General features: G+C 39.5%; 1 protein-coding gene across 2 annotated transcripts in view; it reads left to right on the top strand.

The window, feature by feature from the left end:
• Nucleotides 1-20,341, top strand: part of ARAP2 (ArfGAP with RhoGAP domain, ankyrin repeat and PH domain 2) — a 155,803-nt gene that overhangs the window by 33,298 nt on the left and 102,164 nt on the right. The window contains exons 3-5 of one of the 2 annotated variants that reach the window (XM_067469010.1): nucleotides 4,179-4,249; nucleotides 13,438-13,511; nucleotides 18,121-18,209. In XM_067469010.1, coding sequence (XP_067325111.1) covers nucleotides 4,179-4,249; nucleotides 13,438-13,511; nucleotides 18,121-18,209 — 234 coding nt within the window. Of the gene's footprint in view, nucleotides 1-4,178; nucleotides 4,250-13,434; nucleotides 13,512-18,120; nucleotides 18,210-20,341 lie in introns of both variants that reach the window. The other variant, XM_067469009.1, reaches the window with a different exon arrangement.

Genomic DNA, 20,341 nt, shown 5'->3' with positions numbered 1-20,341 from the left:
AACTCATCGTACTTTTATGCACAGACCAATTTATTTCCCCTTAACCCCATTTATTTCTTAGAGCTGCCAAATTCTTTTGTGCTTAGCTATTGCTAATAGAAACCTGAACTAGTTGCTTCTATTGGAAGTTTTTTTCCCCCTCCAAATCATTTTGAGATTTATTCATTCCTGATCTATACTGCTAGGCTAGTGATATTCTGGGTGTTTCTGCTTGTGATGCTGGGCATTGAACTGAACCAGGAACGTTTTCATGTAAAATCTATGCTTTACCATTTAGTTCAGGCATAGGCAAACTTTGGTCCTCCAGATGTTTTGGACTTCAACTCCCACAATTTTGAACAACCAGTAGTCCTTTCCCCAGGCTTTATAGTTCTTCTTTCCCTGTAGTTCTGACCTAAAATATAAAGGGATTTGGAGAGTAACCAGCTTATCTCTGTGTGACGTTCCCTGCATTCTAGCTATCCTCAAAGTGCTTTTAGTTAGATTGTCAGGAAATGTCAACCATGCCCCTTTAGCAACAGAAACTGTTGCATAACATCATCCTTAGACCTACTTCTGACTTCTTAACTGAGTAAGGAAAATTTGGAGCAGACGTATTATTTTCTTCAGTTACATATTGCATTGGGTCTTTATCAAGTTCAGTTCTGGGTCTGATTGAATGATTTAGTTATGGAAGAGTATGGGTGGAACTTTTTTGGGAAAGGAGGACTGAAGATGGAGGACTAGTGGTATTTAATAAAGAAAATACAAGCTATGGGAAGTTCTACATTTGTGCCAACTTCCAACAAAGCTTTTTCAGAAGCATCCATGCAAACAACTCACAGCAAAATAACACTTATTTTCTAGTGTTCTCAATAACCTTGAAAGCTTCCACACATAGAAGAGATTCTCCTTTTCAACATGGTGTATTCCACAGATGGAGGGTAATGTGTACTGAGAGTGGAATGGAGCTGGAATACTTTCCCTCACTTGTTTACTTGAGTCAGGCTTTATAATATGTGAATAGGGCTTATAAACCTCTTCTATTCATAGGATCTCTCTCCATGATTTAGAACCTAGATTTACCCATGGAGATATTACAGGGAAAGCTTCCACAGATAGAATCCGTTTTTAAGAAAATCATACTTTGTGCAGCAAAAGGGAACAGATAAAAGCAATGGATGTTTACGTGGTTTAGAACAGCGTTTCTCAACCTAGGGGTTGGGACTCCTGGGGGAGGGGTCACCAGGGGGTGTCAGAAGGGTTGCCAAAGACCATCAGAAAACACAGTATTTTCTGTTGGTCATGGGGGTCCTGTGTGGGAAGTTTGGCCCAATTCTGTCATTGGTGGGGTTTAGAATTCTCTTTGATATAAATTCCAGCAACAACAACTCCAAATGTCAAGGTCTATTTTCCCCCAAACTCCACCAGTGTTCACGTTTGGGCATATTGAGAATTCTTGCCAAGTTTGATCCAGATCCATTATTGTTTGAGTCCACAGTGCTCTCTGGATGTAGGTGAACTATGACTCCAAAACTAAAGGTCAGTGCCGACTAAGCCCTTCCAGTATTTTCTGTTGGTCACGGGCATTCTGTGTGCTAAGTTTGGTTCAACTCCATAGTTAGTTGAGTTCAGAATGCTCTTTGATTGTAGGTGAGTTATAAAACTCAGCAATTACAACTCCCAAATGACAAAATCAATCCCCCCTAACCCCACCAGTATTCTGATTTAGGCATATTGTGTATTTGTGCCAAATTTGGTCCAGTGAATGAAAATACATTCTGCATATCAGATATTTACATTATGATTCATAACAGTAGCCAAATTACAGTTATGAAGTAGCAATGAAAATAATTTTATGGTTGGGTGTCACCACAACACAAGGAACTGTATTAGGAGTTGCAGCATTTAGAAGATCAGAATGGGTTGAAGGGTGGTGAAAGTGACCTAAAAGCACTTTTGTGTGTGTCCACGATATTTTCTGATTAATGTATTCTAACTGGTCTCACCACAATTGGATTGAGTCACATAAAAAGACAGGCAAAAGGTAGTACATCTATGTATTAAAATTCCTGACTTGCTTTCTTAGAAAAGCATAGAGGTTGAGCATCTTTTGACATTTTGAAATCTGAAATGCCCCAAAATTGTTGATGTGGGTTGCTGAGTTAGTGACTTTGTTGGTTTCTGGTGGTACAAAGTACACAAACGTTGTTTCATGTGAAAAAGAGATTTAAAATATTGTGTATAAAATTACCTTTCAGCTAGGTGTACAAGTTGAATTAGGAACACCAGTGAATTTAATGGGGGCAATTTAGTTATTGGTCTCATCTCCAGGATATCTTATTACATATGAAAGTTAAATGAAAAAGAAACCTGAAATTTAAAACACTTCTGGTCCCAAGTATTTTGAATAAGGATACTCAGTCTAAACGTGTCTCTCATCTGTGGTTTATAGTCTTTTAGCATGAAAAAGATGTCAAAGAAAACATTTTTTCCTGTTTTAACTATATTGTCTTTGTTTTAAGTTGTGAGCCTGTTTGAACCCCAATTTTGGGAAAGTGTGGGGTATCAGTAAACTTTAAGAGCCAGCATGGTATAGGAGTTTGAGTATTGGACTAGGATTGTGAGAGACCAGGATTGGAATCTCTGCTGAGTCACAGAAACCCACTGTGTGATCTTAGACAAGTTACTCTCACCCACAGAAAAATACAATGGCAAACTCCCTCTGATCAAATCTTGCCATGAAACCCCAGTGATAGGTTTGCCTAAGGGCCTCAGGATGCCCAAACTGCACAATAACAAAGTGAATATTAATAATATCAAAATCATAATACCAAAAGGCTCATCTACAATGTGGACATGGTAATAGCAAAGTGAAATGTACAAGACTGATTTTGTCTGATGCAAAGGAGAACATCAAGCACTTACATGTTAACTCAGATGCTGCTGTTGCTGATTATGTTCTCTTGAGCGTGTAAACAAGTTTATACTTATTTTTTCATGTAAAGAAACTTGGAGTTCTGAATGTTGTTTGACAACTTGTATGTATTCAAACTTAATTTTAACATGTACCTTGCACTTCCTCTTATGATTTAAGGACAACATATAGGTGATTTCCTTATTTTTCCATATGTCATATGCCAGACAATATGCTCTGGAGAAGAATCTGTTTGATGGTTGTTTTTTTGTTTTGATATGACATTTATTTTGAATATACTGTTGATCAGAACAGATTAAACTTGTCTGTATTTTAGCATGTGTTTGTTTCTAATTGAAAAATAACATAGACTGTTTGGGGTGGTGCTGGATATTCCCAAATGTTAGGAGTTTCCTAACATAAGTCTGTACTATTCCCATTCAAGAAACTAATGAATTTGCTGCTGCTGAATGGGTGCTCCTGAATGTTTTTGTTAGACCAGTGATTTCCAAACCTGGGTCTTCCAAGCATTTTGGGACTTCAACTCCCAGAAGTCCCAGCCAGCTTAGCCAACTGTCAGGAATTTTGGGAGTGGAAGTCTAAAATACCTGGATGACCATAGGTTAGGAACCTGTGTATTCACTTTGGAACCTGCTACCTTGCTCAAGTGTCAAACTATCTATACTTAGCAATAGGTATGCTGTTGTTCATTTTTTAAAAAAACAACCAGATATGCATTTGTATCCCTGATTATTGTGTCAAGCAATTCTATTTTGATTTCAAATTAGTTGTTATAATAATTAAGTGGAATATTCTGGGTGAAAATATTGTGAAAGAAAAAAAGGCAGGAAGACTGTGTTACAAATAAAATATTCTGCCTTTTAAGCAGATGCTTAGTCTATATGCAGTATTTTAAGTTATGTAAGACTAGGTAAATGCATTTATGCTTTGTCTATATGCAGTATTTTAAGTTATGTAATACTAGGTAAATGCATTTTACCTTGGAGGTGTCTACGGCTAACACTGACTCTTCAGCTTAGAAATGGAGATGAGCACCACCCCTCAAGAGTCGGACGCGACTAGACTTAATGTCAGGGGAAACCTTTACCTATTATTATTATTATTATTATTATTATTATTATTATTATTATGTTGGGGGAATTCTAAACGTTGGAGTGTCCAATGTATTTCCTTGTGGAAGAGATGAGCAGCTTTTACTATGGGAACGACATCTGGGAACAGGATGTACAATAAGTCTTACTTTCCTTTTGTATCTTTCCAGCTCCCTCCAAGAAAGAAGGAACATGAATGGTTTCAATGTCCACTCTTCAGACAGTCATATTTCACAAAAAAGTGAGTTGAATATAGCTAACCATAGATTATACAGAACTATTGATGTGTGTACTAGACATGTGCGTGAAATTTGTTCCTACTGTTTCTACTGTTTCTTTCGTGTCTTTCATTTATCCGGAAGCACGAAAGAGGACACCCCCTCCCTACACAAAAATCTGCTCAACATTGAAACCTGCCTATAGCATGCTTTTGTGTGCATCTGAACTTGCTTCCTTGCCTTGGAAAGAGAGTGCGTGTGTGGTGGAGCCTGCAGGCATACTCCGGGATGCACCTGACTTCTTCTCTTCCTCCTCCTCCTCCCTTGCTGTCTTCCTCCCTTGCTGTCTTCCTTCCAAGAACCAGATGTGGGGATGGGCAATGGGGTGACCTGGGAAGCAGGAGGGCAAGCCCTCAATCAACTTACCTCCTTGCCTTGGAAAGAGTGTGTGTGTGGCGGGCATGCAGACAGGCCTGGAAAGCAGAGGTGCCTGCTAGGGCCTACAGCTTACTTCAGAGTAGAAACAGCAGGTTGCAGGTGAGAAGAATGCACTCCGGGAAGGGGAGCGAGTGGGTGGGAAGCCTTCTCCCCCCCCCCCATAATGGTCCAATTTTCAGGCCCCAAAACAAAAGAACCGAAAACAACCCTCCCAATTTCAGGAGGCTTACACAAATGGATTGGGGCCCTCAAAAAAAGCTGGGGCACAAAACGAGACAAGGTTTTCCCCGAATGCACATGTCTGGTGTTTAGAGTGGGGGAGCCAAAGCTGTTATTCTAGTCATTATTTGGAAAACCCAGAGTGATTGGAGGATGTAATAAACAGTAACTAAAGATTCTTATAGATGTGGAATTGGTACGTTTTTTAAGTAAAAGCTCTCTTATTTGAAGAAAGTGCTAGATTTACTTTTACACATATCTGACCGTGATACAAAAACAGGGTCTTTGAATGCTGCAAAAGTTTCCAAGTAAAGAGAGCATTATAGATAACTTCCCTCTCCTTCCTTGGGAAAAAGAGGAATACTATGTTTGCGGGCTGGGCTTAGCATAGCGGATTAAACTGTGAAGCTGCAGAAAATCGTGCCAATCAGAAGGTTGGCAGTTCAATCCCGGGTCAGGGTGAGCACCCGACCACCAGCCCCAGCTTCTGCCCACCTGGCAAAATGATAACAGATATATGAGTAGATAAATAGGTACTGCTTTAAGGGAGTAGGTAATAAAAGCGACCATGAGGACATCAGTAGGACATCTACGGATGACAACAAGCTCCTCAGCATGGAAGATAGAGCGAGCGTCCCCCCTCTGCCCCCCAAGTTACTGGAGTCAAGCACAGCCTCCAGATGACAGAAAAAGATGGGAAATGCCTTTACTTCTTTTTATGTATTGTATATTATATTATATTATTTATTATTAAGCCCCCTGATGGCACAGCAGGTTAAACTGCTAAGCTGCTGAACTTGCTGGTGGTTGGTGGTTTGAATCCATGGAGCGGGGTGAGCTCCCACTGTTAGGCCCAGCTTCTGTCAACCTAGCAGTTTAAAACATGTAAATGTGAGTAGATCAATAGGTACCACTCCGTGGGGAGGGAATGGCACTCCATGCAGTCATGCTGGCCGCATGACCTTGGAGGTGTCTATGGCCAACACTGGCTCTTCAGCTTAGATACAGCTTAGATACAGGTTGATACTGACACAATAAATTAAAATAAGTAGCTTAGAAATGGAGATGAGCACCACCCCTCAGAGTCGGACATGACTAGACTTAATGTTGGAGTGTCCGATGCATTTCCTTGTGGAAGAGATGAGCAGCTTTTACTATGGGAACGGCATCTGGGAACAGGATGTACAAGTCATTTGTATATTCTGAGGTGTTACTTTGTGCCCCACTTTCAAAAAACCACTAAGCAATGTTTCCTTTCTTACATTAGACCTATTTGAACTTTTAATAGTGATTGCCATTCAAAATGATTGCTAGTTAAGGGCATGGTTAGCATAATGCCTTAAGCGTATGTGACAGTAGATAGGACTTGTGTGCCACCGAGAAAGAAATGTAGTGACAGAAGTGGGAGGCATTTCCATATGTAGAAAGACTGCATACTGAACTATTTCCCAGCCTGCAATTTTCCTTCCAACTGTTTTTATTCAGCCTCTAGATGAAAATTCAGGAGAAAAGCTAGGGTGGGGAGGAAGAGCTTAACACCTCCTCCTTAACCATCATTGCTTCATTTTAAATCACCTCCCACACCTTGCTTTAAACTTGTTCTGCATGACTGGCATTCTAACATGCAAGTCATAGCTCTGTCACATCTAATTAGAGTTTCAGTCAAGTGAAAAAAAGACGGGACAATTGGAGAATGTTTTAAGAACAAACTTGGCGTTTGAAAAAATTAAAATGGAAGTGTGCCTTCTAGACTAGGATGCGTAGGAGTATGCTTATGTGTATCAAAATGACTGACAGAAAAAAAGTGAGAGATACTCCTTGAATTCATTTCATTGGACAAGAAGGGACCTCAAAAGCCAACTCCGTGACAGTACAAGAAAACCCTGCTGATTCTTCATTTACATTCCACAATCGAAAGGCACGCTTCTAATGCACTCTTTATTTGTCAAATATATCTGTTGCTCTCGCAAAACTGGCAGGCATGATTTGCAAAATATTGGGCTTGAACTTGGGAGGGTCCAGTTTAAATTCCTTCTGAGTCATAAAACTCTGGGTGATCTTAGACCACCTACTCTTTTTAGGCTGAACAATCCCTTAGGGTTGTTGGGAGGATAAACATGAGAGGACGGAATGAGTCATTTTCATTATTTTTTTTACAGATTAGTAATGTGAATTTACAGGCAGATCTCTAATATCTTGCATCATATTGCAGTTTTAGATAATTGACCTAAAAGAATGATATCTACTAGGCATAGGCCATCCATGGTTCTAAATGGTTCTAAAGTACTTACAAAACTAGGAGGCACTGGAGCTTTGCTTCTAAAGTGTTGCGAAAGTTCTGGTGGTGGAAATTTCAGAACTCTACCAAAACTTTCAAAATTTCATTATAAATGGCAGTTCCTGATTGGTTCTGTCATAAAAATAACTAATAATGAAATTTTGAAAGTTTTGTTCGAGTTCTGAAATTTTCACCACGAGAACTTTAGCAACACTTTAGAAGCAAAGCACCAGCACCCTCTAGTTTTGTAAATACTTTCAAACCATTTAGAACCATGGATTGCCCATGGCTAATATCTATATAACTCATAGCTAATACATCTATCTATCTATCTATCTATCTATCTATCTATATAAATGCTCTGTGCATAATGAGTACCTAAAAAACAAAAGAACCAATGAACGAAATCACACCAAATTTGACAACAAAACATCTCACAACACAAGGAGTGACCATCACTCAAAAATTATGATTTTGTCATTTGGGAGTTGTAGTTGCTGGGATTTATAATTCAACTACAATCAAAGAGCATTCTGGACTCCACCAATGATGGCATTGAACCAAACTTGCCACACAGGACTCCCATGACCAACAGAAAACACTAGAAGGGTTGGTGAGCATTGACCTTGAGTTTGGGAGTTGTAGTTCACCTGCATCCAGAGAGCATTGTGGACTCAAACAATGATGAATCTGGACCAAATTTGGCACGAATCCTCAATAGGCCCAAATATGAACACAGATGGAGTTTGGCGGAAATAGATCTTGACATTTGGGGGTTTTAGCTACTGGGATTTATAGTTCATTTACAATCAAGGAGCATTCTGAACCCCACCAATGACAGAATTGGGGCAAACTTCCCACACAGAACCCCCATTGTCAACAGAAAATACTTAAGGCCATCCAGTCCAACTCCCTTCATCAGGCAAGAAAACGTAATAAAAGCCCTCTGACAAAGAGCCATCCAGCCATAGAGATAGATAGATATGATTCACACACAGATATAGTATCCTAGATTTGAAAGGGACCCCTAAAGAAGGAAAATGAAATGTTGCCTGTTCCAGAGTCGGCAAACCAGACAATCTTAACATCAACACTGACAAAGATACAGCAAGCAATACTGTTACCCACAAGCATAAAGACATTACATATATTAGAAACCAACACTTTCTCATTACTTTATTTTCCAGATCACCAGACGGCCACAGCAACGCGTGGCAGGGGACAGCTAGTAACTAATAATATTCATTATATGGTGGCACAGTGGGTTAAACTGCTGAGCTGCTGAACTTGCTGATGAAAAGGTCAGCGGTTCAAATCTGGGGAGCAGGGTGAGTTCCCTGTGTTAGCCCCAGCTTCTGCCAACCTAGCAGTTCGAAAACATGTAAATGTGAATAGATCAATAGGTACCGCTCCAGCGGGAAGGTAATGGCACTCCATGCGGTCATGCCGGCCACATGACCTTGGAGGTGTCTACGGACAATGCCGGGCTCTTCTGCTTAGAAATGGAGATGAGCACCAACCCCTAGAGTCGGACACGACTAGACTTATATTGAGGGGAAATCTTTATACCTAAATAGCAAATTAAAAATTACAATAAAGACGATACTACCAGCAACATAATCTGTCATTTGAAAACCACCAGAAGCCTTTAAAAATACCAGTGTGAATAGAGGTCGTTACTTGAACAAAAAAGATTTCTCTGCCCTAAACTAATTTTTTTTCTGTGTCAGGAGTGACTTGAGAAACGGCAAGTCGCTTCTGGTGTGAGAGAATTGGCTGTCTGCAAGGAAGTTGCCTAGGGGATGCCTGGATGTTTTTTTTATATTTTACCATTCTTGTGGGAGGCTTCTCTCATGTCTCCGCATGGGGAGCTGGAGCTGACAGAGGGAGCTCATCCATGCTCTCCCCAGATTCGAAACTCTGACCTGTCGGTCTTCAGTCCTGCCAGCACAAGGGTTTAACTCATTACACCACTGGAGGCTCCTTCCCTAAACCGGTTGACAGTAATGGCTATCTCAGTAGGTTGTTCCACTTTGTTAGATCCATTAATTGTATGTTCCTCCTTTGAATAATTCTCTCTGGCATTGTTCATTAAGCACTTCTCCAGCAACTTACTCCTTCCCAAATACTGTTTGACAAACTGTTTAGCTATTTCCTTTCCGAACTGTTTAGTTATTTCCTTTCTGAACTGGTTTTCCACACAGCTTGGGGGAAAGAAACAAGTCAGAATCCCTCCCGAGTGTACCTAAATAGTTTTATGGCTCTTTGGGTGCTACCTGCAGTATTTCATGGCTAACTCTCTACCCGAGGGAAGAGGATTAAGAAGAGTTAATAGCATTCAGCCTACCTCTGAGAAGGCAGATAAACAGAGTTGCTTATCCACTTGGACTGAACTTTAGCATGCTCTTTTTAAAGGCATACCTCCACATGTCTGGGCACATTTTGTGCTGTGCAAAATAGCCCCGCTGTCAGCTGCAGGCCTTTTCAAAACCATGAAACAGAGTTCTCCCCCTGCCTCCCCTTCTTCCTTTTTTTCCCCTCGCACCTTGGAAACCGCAAAAGTGCTTTGAAGGCTGTGGTTTTTATTTTTGGCCTTCCGTTTGATTCTCTTAATGTTTAGATTTCAAAGCCTTTTGTCTAGAAAATGTATGGTTAGGAACTTTCTGGTTCTTTCCCCTCCATGGAATAATGAGTTTCAATTTATATGATAGTACGACTGGGAAGAAAAAGGAAAATATTGTGATGAAGCTATTGACTGAAATAGCTCTAACCATTTTTTTCAAAATTTAAGTATGGGTCACCCTTAGCATACTAAGTCAAAGGATAGTGTAGTAGTGTCTGAAACAGCATTGCCCTGTTCTTGGTTCAGTGACCCGGTAGTCACAAAATGACACTTGGAAATTGTGGTTTAGAATTTATGAGCTCATTAAAAAGTTCCTTATACCGTAGTTTTCATGCAGCCCTGTAGCCCTGAGTGGTTTCACAGCATGGCCCTGTGACTCACCGAACCATGGCAGGAAGATGTTGTGTATATGAACCATGAGCAGCAATGTGTTTTCTTTCTCCTAACTGAATTTATAGTGGTAAAAGAGAGCTATGTGTGAAGCAGACGGCCTAGAGAAAGCCTGGAAGCAGTAAATGAAGAGCGTAAGCCTGAAAGATGAATGGCACTAGTTTCATCATATTTGTATACATATTCATATGCTATGTATAAAAGCTGACTCTGGTCTCTTGTAGATTTTCAGCATGCTGTCATTCTTGCAGAATGATAGGCAGTCCTGAACAGACACTCTAGATTCCTAGATTGACTATGGAGGCACATAAATCTGAATTGCTTTATTAGATGTGTGTCCATGCAAGGAGATGGAGCGGTCTGCATGTCAATTATTGACAATCAAATATATATTTTCCTCAGCCCGTTCTTTCAAAAACCTGTATTTTAAATTGGGACATTATACAGTTTTTGAGATCACTGAACACCTTTCTAAAAGAACTGCATGATTTTTTTTAAAAAAATCTTTTAAAATAGCGATCTGTCTTATGAAAATTTATGGAATATTAACTGGCATCTTCCCTCTGAAAAACAGCTTATTATTTTAAAGTAACAAGAAATGAATATATTTCAATCTATCTTTAAGAAAAAAAATTATTATTTATTATTATTTATTATTTATTCGGAGCATTTCTATCCTGTCCTTCTCACCTCCGAAGAGGGACTCGGGACGGCTACCAACAGGCACAATTCGGTGCCGAACAATAAAAAACAACATAATATAAACTTAACCTACATTAAAAACAATAATAAATACATTAAAACAGTTCACCGTTTCAAATCGTCTTCCAAATCAATACATTGTTGTCAGTTAAAAACAATATGTTAAAACCGTCTATTCTGCGAACGCTTGTTCCCATAACCAGGGTTTAAGCTTCTTCCGGAAGGTTATGAGGGAGGGGGCAGATCTGATCTTATTAGGGAGGGAGTTCCACAGCTGAGGAGCCACCTCAGAGAAGGCCCTGTCTCTCGTTCCCACCAACCACAACTGACATGGCTGTGGGACCGAGAGCAGGGCCTCTCCAAACAACCTTAAGGTCCTTGGGGGTATGTAGAGGGAGATACGTTTGGACAGGTAAGCTGGGCCAGAACCCTTTAGGGTTATTCCTAGAGAGATTTTCATTCAGATGAAAAATAGTGGGCTTTTTCACATTTTTTCCACTTTTGCAGGAGTCTTGCATCCTTAACTCTAGAGAACATGTAGGGTGAGTGTATTATTCACCACTACTGTAAGAGAGGTCATTGGGACGAGAGCTGGCCAGAATAGAAGACGAGAATTGGAAACACTGTTCCATGTTAGTTTCTGATGTGTTTGCAGGGAATGACCTGTTCTTCGGGGGTTCTCGTCTGTGCCATACGACATAGTCTTTTCAACTGTCTACGTCCTAGCAAACCTCCCTGGATTTAACAATACATAGGATGCATCTACACTGCAGCACATAGGATACAATACATCTAGAACAGAAGTTCTCAACCTGTGGGTCCCCAGGTGTTTTGGCCTACACCTCCCAGAAATCCCAGCCCGTTTACTGGCTGTTAGAATTTCTGTGAGTTGAAGGCCAAAACATCTGGGGACACACAGGTTGAGAACCACCATTCTAGAAGAATGCAGTTTGACACTGTTTCGACACGGCTGAATGGTATAGAATCATAGGAGTTGTAGTTTTACAAAGCCTTTAGCCTCCTCTGCCAAATAATGATGGTGCCTCACCAAACTACAGCTCTCATGACTTTCAAGCCTTTGATGGAATGCTTCCTCATTCTTCTGCACGCTGTTGGAAGGTTTTATGGTGTCATAAATTAGTTAAATTAGCCTCCCTGCATAAAGTGGCACCTAAATTTCCTACTTGACAGATGCAACTGTCTTTTGAGCTGCAAATGTTAACAGCTAGCTAGACTAATGGCTGGAAGCTCACTTCAACCTGGGTTGGCTTCGAACTCATGACATTTTGGTCAGTAGTGATTTAATGCAGGTGCATGTCCTTTAGACACCATGGGTTTCTTGAGTGGGGAGGATGTAAGTGAAGGGAGGAGGTAGGGAATATGACTACTCAGTATTAGGAAGGAAGGTGAGTGATGACAATCAGCACACTAAACAAAATATTTTTATTCATATACTGTGTCCATTTGGGACTGGGTGAGGGTTTGTGACATCTGAAGATCGCTGTAAAAGGTTTGAGAACCACTGCTGTAGATACCATACTGGAAAAAAGAGGGGTATGAATTCTATAGGTAATTTTTTTGTTGTGTCAGAAGCGACTTGAAAAACTGCAAGTGTCTTCTGTAGGGTAAACATGCCCAGCTCTTTAAGCCACTCCTCATAGGGTGAGATCATTTCTAGTGTGAGAGAATTGGCTGTCTGCAGAGATGTTGCCCAGGGGATGCCCAGATGTTTTACCATCCTGTGGGAGTCTTTTCTCATGTCCCCGCATAAGAAGCTGGAGCTGACAGACAGGAGCTCATCCCATCTCATGGATTCAAACTGCCAACCTTTAGGCCAGCAGTTCAGTTGGCACATAGGTAAAATTAATAAAGAACAGTGAAGGATGCTACAAATGCACTGGCTAACAGATGTAACTATAATTCAAGAAACCTTAGAGAACCAGATTCTGAATTATAAGCTACTGCTTTGTTTACTTTGGCTAGGGTGAGACTTATTTGGATGCATGTTCTAATGAAACATATGCTACCTGAAAAGCATTAGCACTGGGTATCCACATTTTTTTTCCAGAAATGTATGAATTGAAATGGACTTACTGACGCATAACTAAATATAGGATCATGAGCCTGGTCTTTGAAAGCCCATCTGCTTTCATTGGTAGTATTGATGTTTTTACAGCATTTTTAGTTGCATTTAACTGGAAAATGAGGGTTGATAATTAAAAACATAAATAGTGTGAATAGTGTGATATACTAAACTGGAATTTCCTAGGTAGGTTGTATGCACAGCATGGTCATCATTTATTATTGGGGACTGCTTTGGGAATTTTATTTAAAAATGAAATGAAGTATAAAATATTCTTTGATGTATTTTGATGTTGACATCTGATGTTGAGCTATATATGCCTACACAGTCTGTGAAGCTGTTAACATAGCAACTTCAATTAAGTTCTCTGAATGAAGATACATGTTGAATTACAAGTTGTTACATGTCAAATAAAATGAATTAGTATATTTGAATTCATATGTGAAGCTCCCATTTTTAATTCCTTTCAATATAGAAGGCCCTGGTGAAGAATATGCAGCTCCCATTTCTCCATATGGGGAAACCTTCCTTATTCACAGCTCAGAAGAAACGGTGAGTTGTTATCCCCTAGAGTAATGCCTTTCATTGTGACAGGAGCAATGTATAGTAAAGTATAAGAGAAACAGCAAGGGAATATTTGCATGTTGCTAGGGTGTCATGTCATCATTGTTAGAATGCATGCAGAAATTAGAGATATTGATTTAAGAAACAAACAAAAACAAATAGTTGGAGAAAGAAACTCTGTATGTACTCAATAGACTTGGTTGATCCAATTTTTTTTGGTTCAAACCTTGTTTCGGATGTAGGGTACACTGTTGGTTCGATTCTAAAGTCACTTTAATTTTTTAAAAATAGAAACTTCCGAAACTTCCAGATCACTTTTTTAATACAGACGCACGTGCTCAGTAGGAAAAAAAACAGTACTGGCATTGGGAAACTTCAGGGGATTCTCCCTCCTTCATTTTTAAACCAATCCTGATGAAACTACTACAGTGGTAGAACACATGGACCACTGTTAGCTCACCAAATTGCATAACCTTTGACTTCTCCATGGATTTTTGATGAATTTTCAAAGTTTTTATAAAAAAATCATGTTTTTAATAATAAAGAAAATCTGTTCCTTGTTTGAATGTGTTATTTCCTGTTTCTTTGGGTGGTCTTTACTTCGAAAGTAGTTGTTCTACTCCAAACACTTTGTTTGTGTGGCACAAACTGTGTTAAATTGGTGGAGAACAGAAATCATAGTACAGACCCCATCAAGGGACATCTAGACTGACCCCCTTCTTCTGGGCAGAAAGGCACCATCCAAACTCTCTGGACATCCATTGGCTTCCTCTACTGAGTTGGATAGGACCCTCAAGACAATTTATTTATTCCTTTCTGCAGATGCCATCAATCATTTTATTCTATCATTTTTACTGACTGTAAAGGACTGGCTGGCTGTGACAGGCTACCCCAGTGCCTTGTTTATGGCATTCAGGAAAAAGTAAAATTATTATTTTTAAAGCAGTTTATGTTCTCTTGGCTTTGCAAAAGTTGCCTATTGCTTTGCTGCCTTCTTTAGACACCTTTGTAGATTCAATCAGTTTATTTTCTATTTAGATGAAGACTGCTACAGACAGCTATTTTCGGTCCTTCAGTCACTTTGGCTAATGAGCAGCAAGGCAGTGTGGGAAATGTAGTTTAACAACAGGGCCTTTTGCAATCTCTACCATTGGGGGCCTGGCCTTCACAAACTACTACAGTTAAAGATGGCTGTGATTAGCCATGCCCACCACTTCCTTCCTTGCATCACCCATGGCATGGAAGGGATGCGATTTTAAAAATTCCCTTGCCTTTATCAAAGTTGCTTAATGGTTGTGAAACATCCAAACATTATATAATATTTCTGAAAAATAAAATGTAAGTGATTCAAATTCAAATTTTCCCCTCACCTTTCCTGCATGGTCCAAAACTGCTTTGGAAGTCAACATTCGTAAGTTTTTTCCGACTTTCAGGCACTTCCGAACGAACCTATCCAACCCCAGTACTCATGTATAAAACTAGACATTTTAATCAAACAAATTGACCCCCCAAAAGCTGGGTTGACCTATCCATGGCCAATGTAAGTAATCATACCAAAAAAAGCAAACTGACCCACTCTACTTTCTCCACCATGGTTCTGCTTCTAGTCCTTTTGAATGCCTGGGGGAGTAAACGGCAGTGTTGGCCAGGGCCGGGAGATCCTCTGAGACAGCAGTGGAATTCTTCTCTCTCAATCAAATGGCCCTTGACTTATCCATAGATCATATCACAATCTATTATTTTGGCCCTTGACCTATACATATGAAGTCAACTTACAAACACACAGAGTAAGCTTTATTATGGGAAGTCTATTCTAAGACAGGGTGGTAAGAGTTCTGATCTAACTTTGGAAGGTTGAGAAGAGGACTCATGGGAAGAATAAAAGGTGGAGAAACATCTTTATTGCTCTAGAACAGCCTTTCTCAAAAATGTTAGCCCTGAAGGAATTCTTGCAATAACTAGCAATTATAAACCCTTAAAATTAATACAATTGATCAGTTCACATCATATTGTGTAAGTTTCAACAGAAAATATATATCAACATTGCTTAGGTATTTGATTCTATCACTGTAGTCAGGACGGGAGCTCCCGGTGGCGCATCTGGTTAAAGCGCTGAGCTACTGAACTTGCTGATCAAAAGGTTGCAAGTTCGAATCTGGGGAGTGGCATAAGCTCCCACTGTTAGCCCCAGCCAACCTAGCAGTTCGAAAACATGCAAATGTGAGAAGAACAATAGGTAACGTTTCTGCAGGAAGGTCATGGCACTCCATGCAGTCATACTGGCCACATGACAGTGGAGGCATCTGGGGGTTGCTGCTCATCTCCATTTCTAAGCCGAAGAGCCGGCAGTGTCCATAGATGCCTCCACTGTCATGTGGCCAGTATGACTGCACGGACTGGACTTAATGTCAGGGGAAAACCTTTATCTTTACCTAGTCAGGAGGGAGTATAAGTTTAATCCTATTACTTGACTGTGACTCGATATAAAGTAGTAGAGAGAAATAATTTGCCACTTTGTAATATACAATTGATTTGACTGGCATGTTTACCAGAAGATAGGTTATTTTTCCTTTTTAAGAAAGATTTCTAGATAAGGAAAATAACTACTCCTTTCTTAATGACACCAGCCAGGGTATGAGCTGCTTTGTATAAAGTGAATTGAACAGATGCTGCTGAAATTGCTAATGTGCATATTTTTCATTTTGTGTATTCCATTTCTAATTAAAGTGGTTCTTAGAGGCCCATCAAAATGAAAACTAGAACATGACAGCCTATTTTAGGAGGAAGATAGCAGCCCTGGGCTTGTATTCTTTTCACTTCCTCTTTATTTCATTGTGGTGACTTGTGGTTTTACACAATAAAACTGGGCATGAACTTAGCTGTTTTGTTGGGGCTTTCCCTTGTGCGGAGGTTTGTGTATCTGCAGAACTATCTAGTGGGGAAGTCTTAACAACTGAATAGAAAATGGAAATATGAAATAGCAAATTACTGGAGTCTTCATAGCTGATTTGAGACCCAGTGGAGAACAGTTCCTTTTTTATATTTCCCACTGTGATAAGCAGGATATTATATTTTATAGCATTTATACATAGTAACCCTTTTGATTTCATACTGAACACCAGAAATAGACATTTCACCTCCGTCACTGAATATCTTATCTTAGTAGAAATAATCTAAAAGATGAGAAGTGTCTTTCTGGCTATTCTGTGTGAGTTCTTCCAATATATGTATTCAATATTTAATTATACGTAATGTACTTAAGAAGACCCCAGTGGCACAGTGGGTTAAACTGCTGAGCTGCTGAACTTGTTGATTGAAAGGTCACAGGTTTGAATTCGGTGAGCGGCATGAGCTCCCGCTGTTAGTCCCAGCTTCTGCCAACCTAGCAGTTCGAAAACGTGTAAATGTGAGTAGATCAATAGGTACTGCTCCGACGAGAAGGTAACATTGCTCCATGCAGTCATGCCAGCCACATGACCTTGGAGGTATCTACGGAAATGCTCTTTGGCTTAGAAATGGAGATGAGCACTACCCCGCAGAGTCGGACACAGCTGGACTTAATGTCAGGGAAAAACCTTTACCTTTACTAATTTACTTAAATATAAGGGTGGATTAAAAAAACTCAGATAGGAAGGTAGTTTTGAAGAAAATGAGTTGGGTACAAGCTGAGCATTCTTGGACTCTGTAATGAGGGAGGCACATCATTCTAGCACCAGAGTCAAAAAGTAGTTTCCATTTTGTTTTGTAGCTCAAGGGCTCTTTAACATTACGCAAATATGATGCCATGATTCCACTTTCACAGCCAATGCCAATATCAGATGGAATCTTGGGACTTGTAGTTTAGGGAAGAATTATCTGCCAATGGACACTTGCCTTACAAAGCTATAAACCACAGATTGCCATAAGATGCAGTTATGCCAGTTAAAGTTAGAAACATAGTGCTGTTATTGTGTAGTGTAAAGGGGCCTTGGGCGAGTTCAGCTGGTAGATCTGTTTTCTGAACTGTGCCCCTTGAGATTGCAGATAGGGGTTAGGATAAAATATTGGACTTCCATTTGTAGAAAAACAGAATTAAGAAAAACTATATTTTTGATCCACTATCAAGAACTGGCTTAGAAGACCTTGAAAACTCTTAGAGCCAGTTTTTGAGGAGAATGGAGAACAGGAAAGTAGACATCTCCATTGCTACCATCAGCAAGAAGCTAATTTAGCTGAGAGGCTCACATGATTGAAATCCATAAATTAAAACAAATATCCCAGAAATGCATTTATTTAAAAAGGAGCCTTTTTTCTCAGAACATTGTGTGGGAGGATATTTCTTGCATAGATCAATCCAAATCTGCAAACTAAGCCTTGTTGAACACTTCAGTTTGTGTTGTTTCAGATTTTTTTTCACATTGGATAGAGCAAAAACTTTACACTGTGCAGTATTGTTAGAATTAAGAACTCTTGTAAAGAATATTTTATAAGCAGTGAATACACTGGATAATTCGTTTTGCAGATTGGACAGCAGCAAGATTGCAAGGTTTTAAAGCCTTACCAGTTTTCCAGGAATGAAATGCTGAAAACTATCTGTTTTGGGATCTCTTTTTTCCAGGAAATCGGTGACAAAGAACTTACAGACATCCAAGAAAAAAACAGGGATGAAGAAATCACTCAAAGGGATAATCTTCTGAGCAAAACACGGTATAAACTCTTAAATGTACATGCCTAGCATCCAACAAGGATATGGCATGTTTCAAACTCAGAATTTGATCTTTGAAGCAGACTGTATATTGTTGGAAGCTGTTCTAATAATAATAATAATAATAATAATAATAATAATAATAATAATAATACACTTGGGAAGTGTCCGACGTGTGATCCAATACAACAGCCAGCATAGTGATCTTGTTTGCTTTGTACTAATCTTGTTGTGTTTCAAATAATAATAATAATGAATAATTGCCATTTAAGAGAAATACTACCTAATGCTCCTTTTTTCTTCTAGAATGCCCTTCTATATAAAATGTATGTTTACGATTCTTTTTACTAGATTCAAAGACCTAATCTTACATGAGAAAATTGCCATGAACAAAGCACTTACCTGTGTTAGTACTCCATGTAATTAGTAGGTTTGGAAATTAAATGTGGGGCTTTTGGGATTCTAGCTGAAATTGCTTATTTTCTACCTGCTGAGATTCACTGCAGGGCAAAAGCCACATCTTCCCTCAGGAATTCCCAAATCTCTGAGGTTATATTATGTTTCATGAAATCATGAATGAATTTTGACAATGTAAGTAGCTACATGTGTGTACAGTTAAAGAATATGTAGAAACTCTTTAATCAGTAGTGGCAAAGGTTTAGGAATGCAGATGAGATTTGGAGAAATGCAACAGAACTTAGTTTTTCCATTGTGTAATTTTTATATAGGGCACATCCCATTAATGTAGGTCAACACTCTGCCGATATTACCAATATCAGGATGATTGGTTCTTGAGCTGCTGTTGATAGGCATGTGACATTCAGTAACTTTTAAATCCTTGCTCTGATCACAAAGAAAGGACTTCAAGAATATATGGCCAATGTCTCATTAAAATCAGATTAGGACACTGTATGTAGATGTGGGATGTCAAAGTTAACATTTTTGCCTGTTGATACTGTGTACCTTGAACACATTATTAAACAGGCCCGTTATTTTCATCCAACTCCTTGTCTTTCACATTTGCCTTCAGGGTGCTTGTTGACTTATGGTGACCCTTCAAATTTCAAAGGGTTTTCTTAGACAAGGCACACTCACTTGTGTTTTTGTCATTTTCATCCTCTGAAATATAGCCTACAGCACTGGGTATTCATTGGAAGCCTTGCATGCTTTGATGGTATCTGGTGATTTTAGGGTAGTTGGCATTAAAACAATGCTTCTCAGTATGAAAGTAGTCCGATAGGGTTAAAGCCTGAGCTCAGTGATAGGTTATATATTTTGAATTCTTAAAATTCTAGTTCTTAGCCTTAGAAGCTCAAGTTTTAAAAAGGGTTTTAGGAAGTGTTGCAGATCTTCTTCCCACTTCCTGTCTTCAAGTGGAGCAGGCTCCTACCTTTAAATTCTTCTTAAATAGTGATTATCATGAGCCCCCCCTTTTTCCTTGGATACTCCAAATTGTCAATGGGGATTAGATGCCACAGAGCTGTCGCCTTTATCACTTTTAGACACTCCAGCTTTTACCAGTCTTTAGCCTCCGCCCCACCCCATCCCGCCCCACCATCAGACAGATATTTAATTTACTTCCCTATTTTTTTGCCCTCAAATACCTTCTAGGAGATATAAAATGCATATTTGACCCATTTTACTTTTAGGCTTTTTCCTAAAAACTGAGGTTGCTAAATTAACGGACTCTCCTAGGACTACAGTAACCAAGAGAAGCCCAAAACATGGTGAAAATGCTCTTCATTCCCCTAGATGGCACTTGGGGGCAAGCTTTTCTAAGGGACTATGATTTCCTAGCCTAAGCCCCCCCCCCCATGTTTCTCTTTGAACTGGATGAGTATTTTCTGAATATCATATGTTATGTTGTCTCTAAATATAAGCATTAACACTCATATTACTTAGCAGAAAACCGATGACTATCAAATTATGTTACCATTAGAGAACCAGATAAAAATAAGTCACCATTATGACAGATGCAAGTCCAGGATGAACTCCACTTGAATCTAGGGCCAGGGGTAGAAACCTTTGGCAACTTAGATATAAATGAACGACTTCTTCTTTGAGCTGGCTATGGCTGATGGAATTGAAATTGAGCAGAAGGGAACCATTTCCCTAGCCTTATTCTAGAGAATTG

Source organism: Anolis sagrei, chromosome 5 (genome assembly GCF_037176765.1).
Source record: "Anolis sagrei isolate rAnoSag1 chromosome 5, rAnoSag1.mat, whole genome shotgun sequence".
NCBI classification, from domain to species: domain Eukaryota; kingdom Metazoa; phylum Chordata; class Lepidosauria; order Squamata; family Dactyloidae; genus Anolis; species Anolis sagrei.
This window is presented reverse-complemented; position numbering and strand designations above follow the sequence as displayed.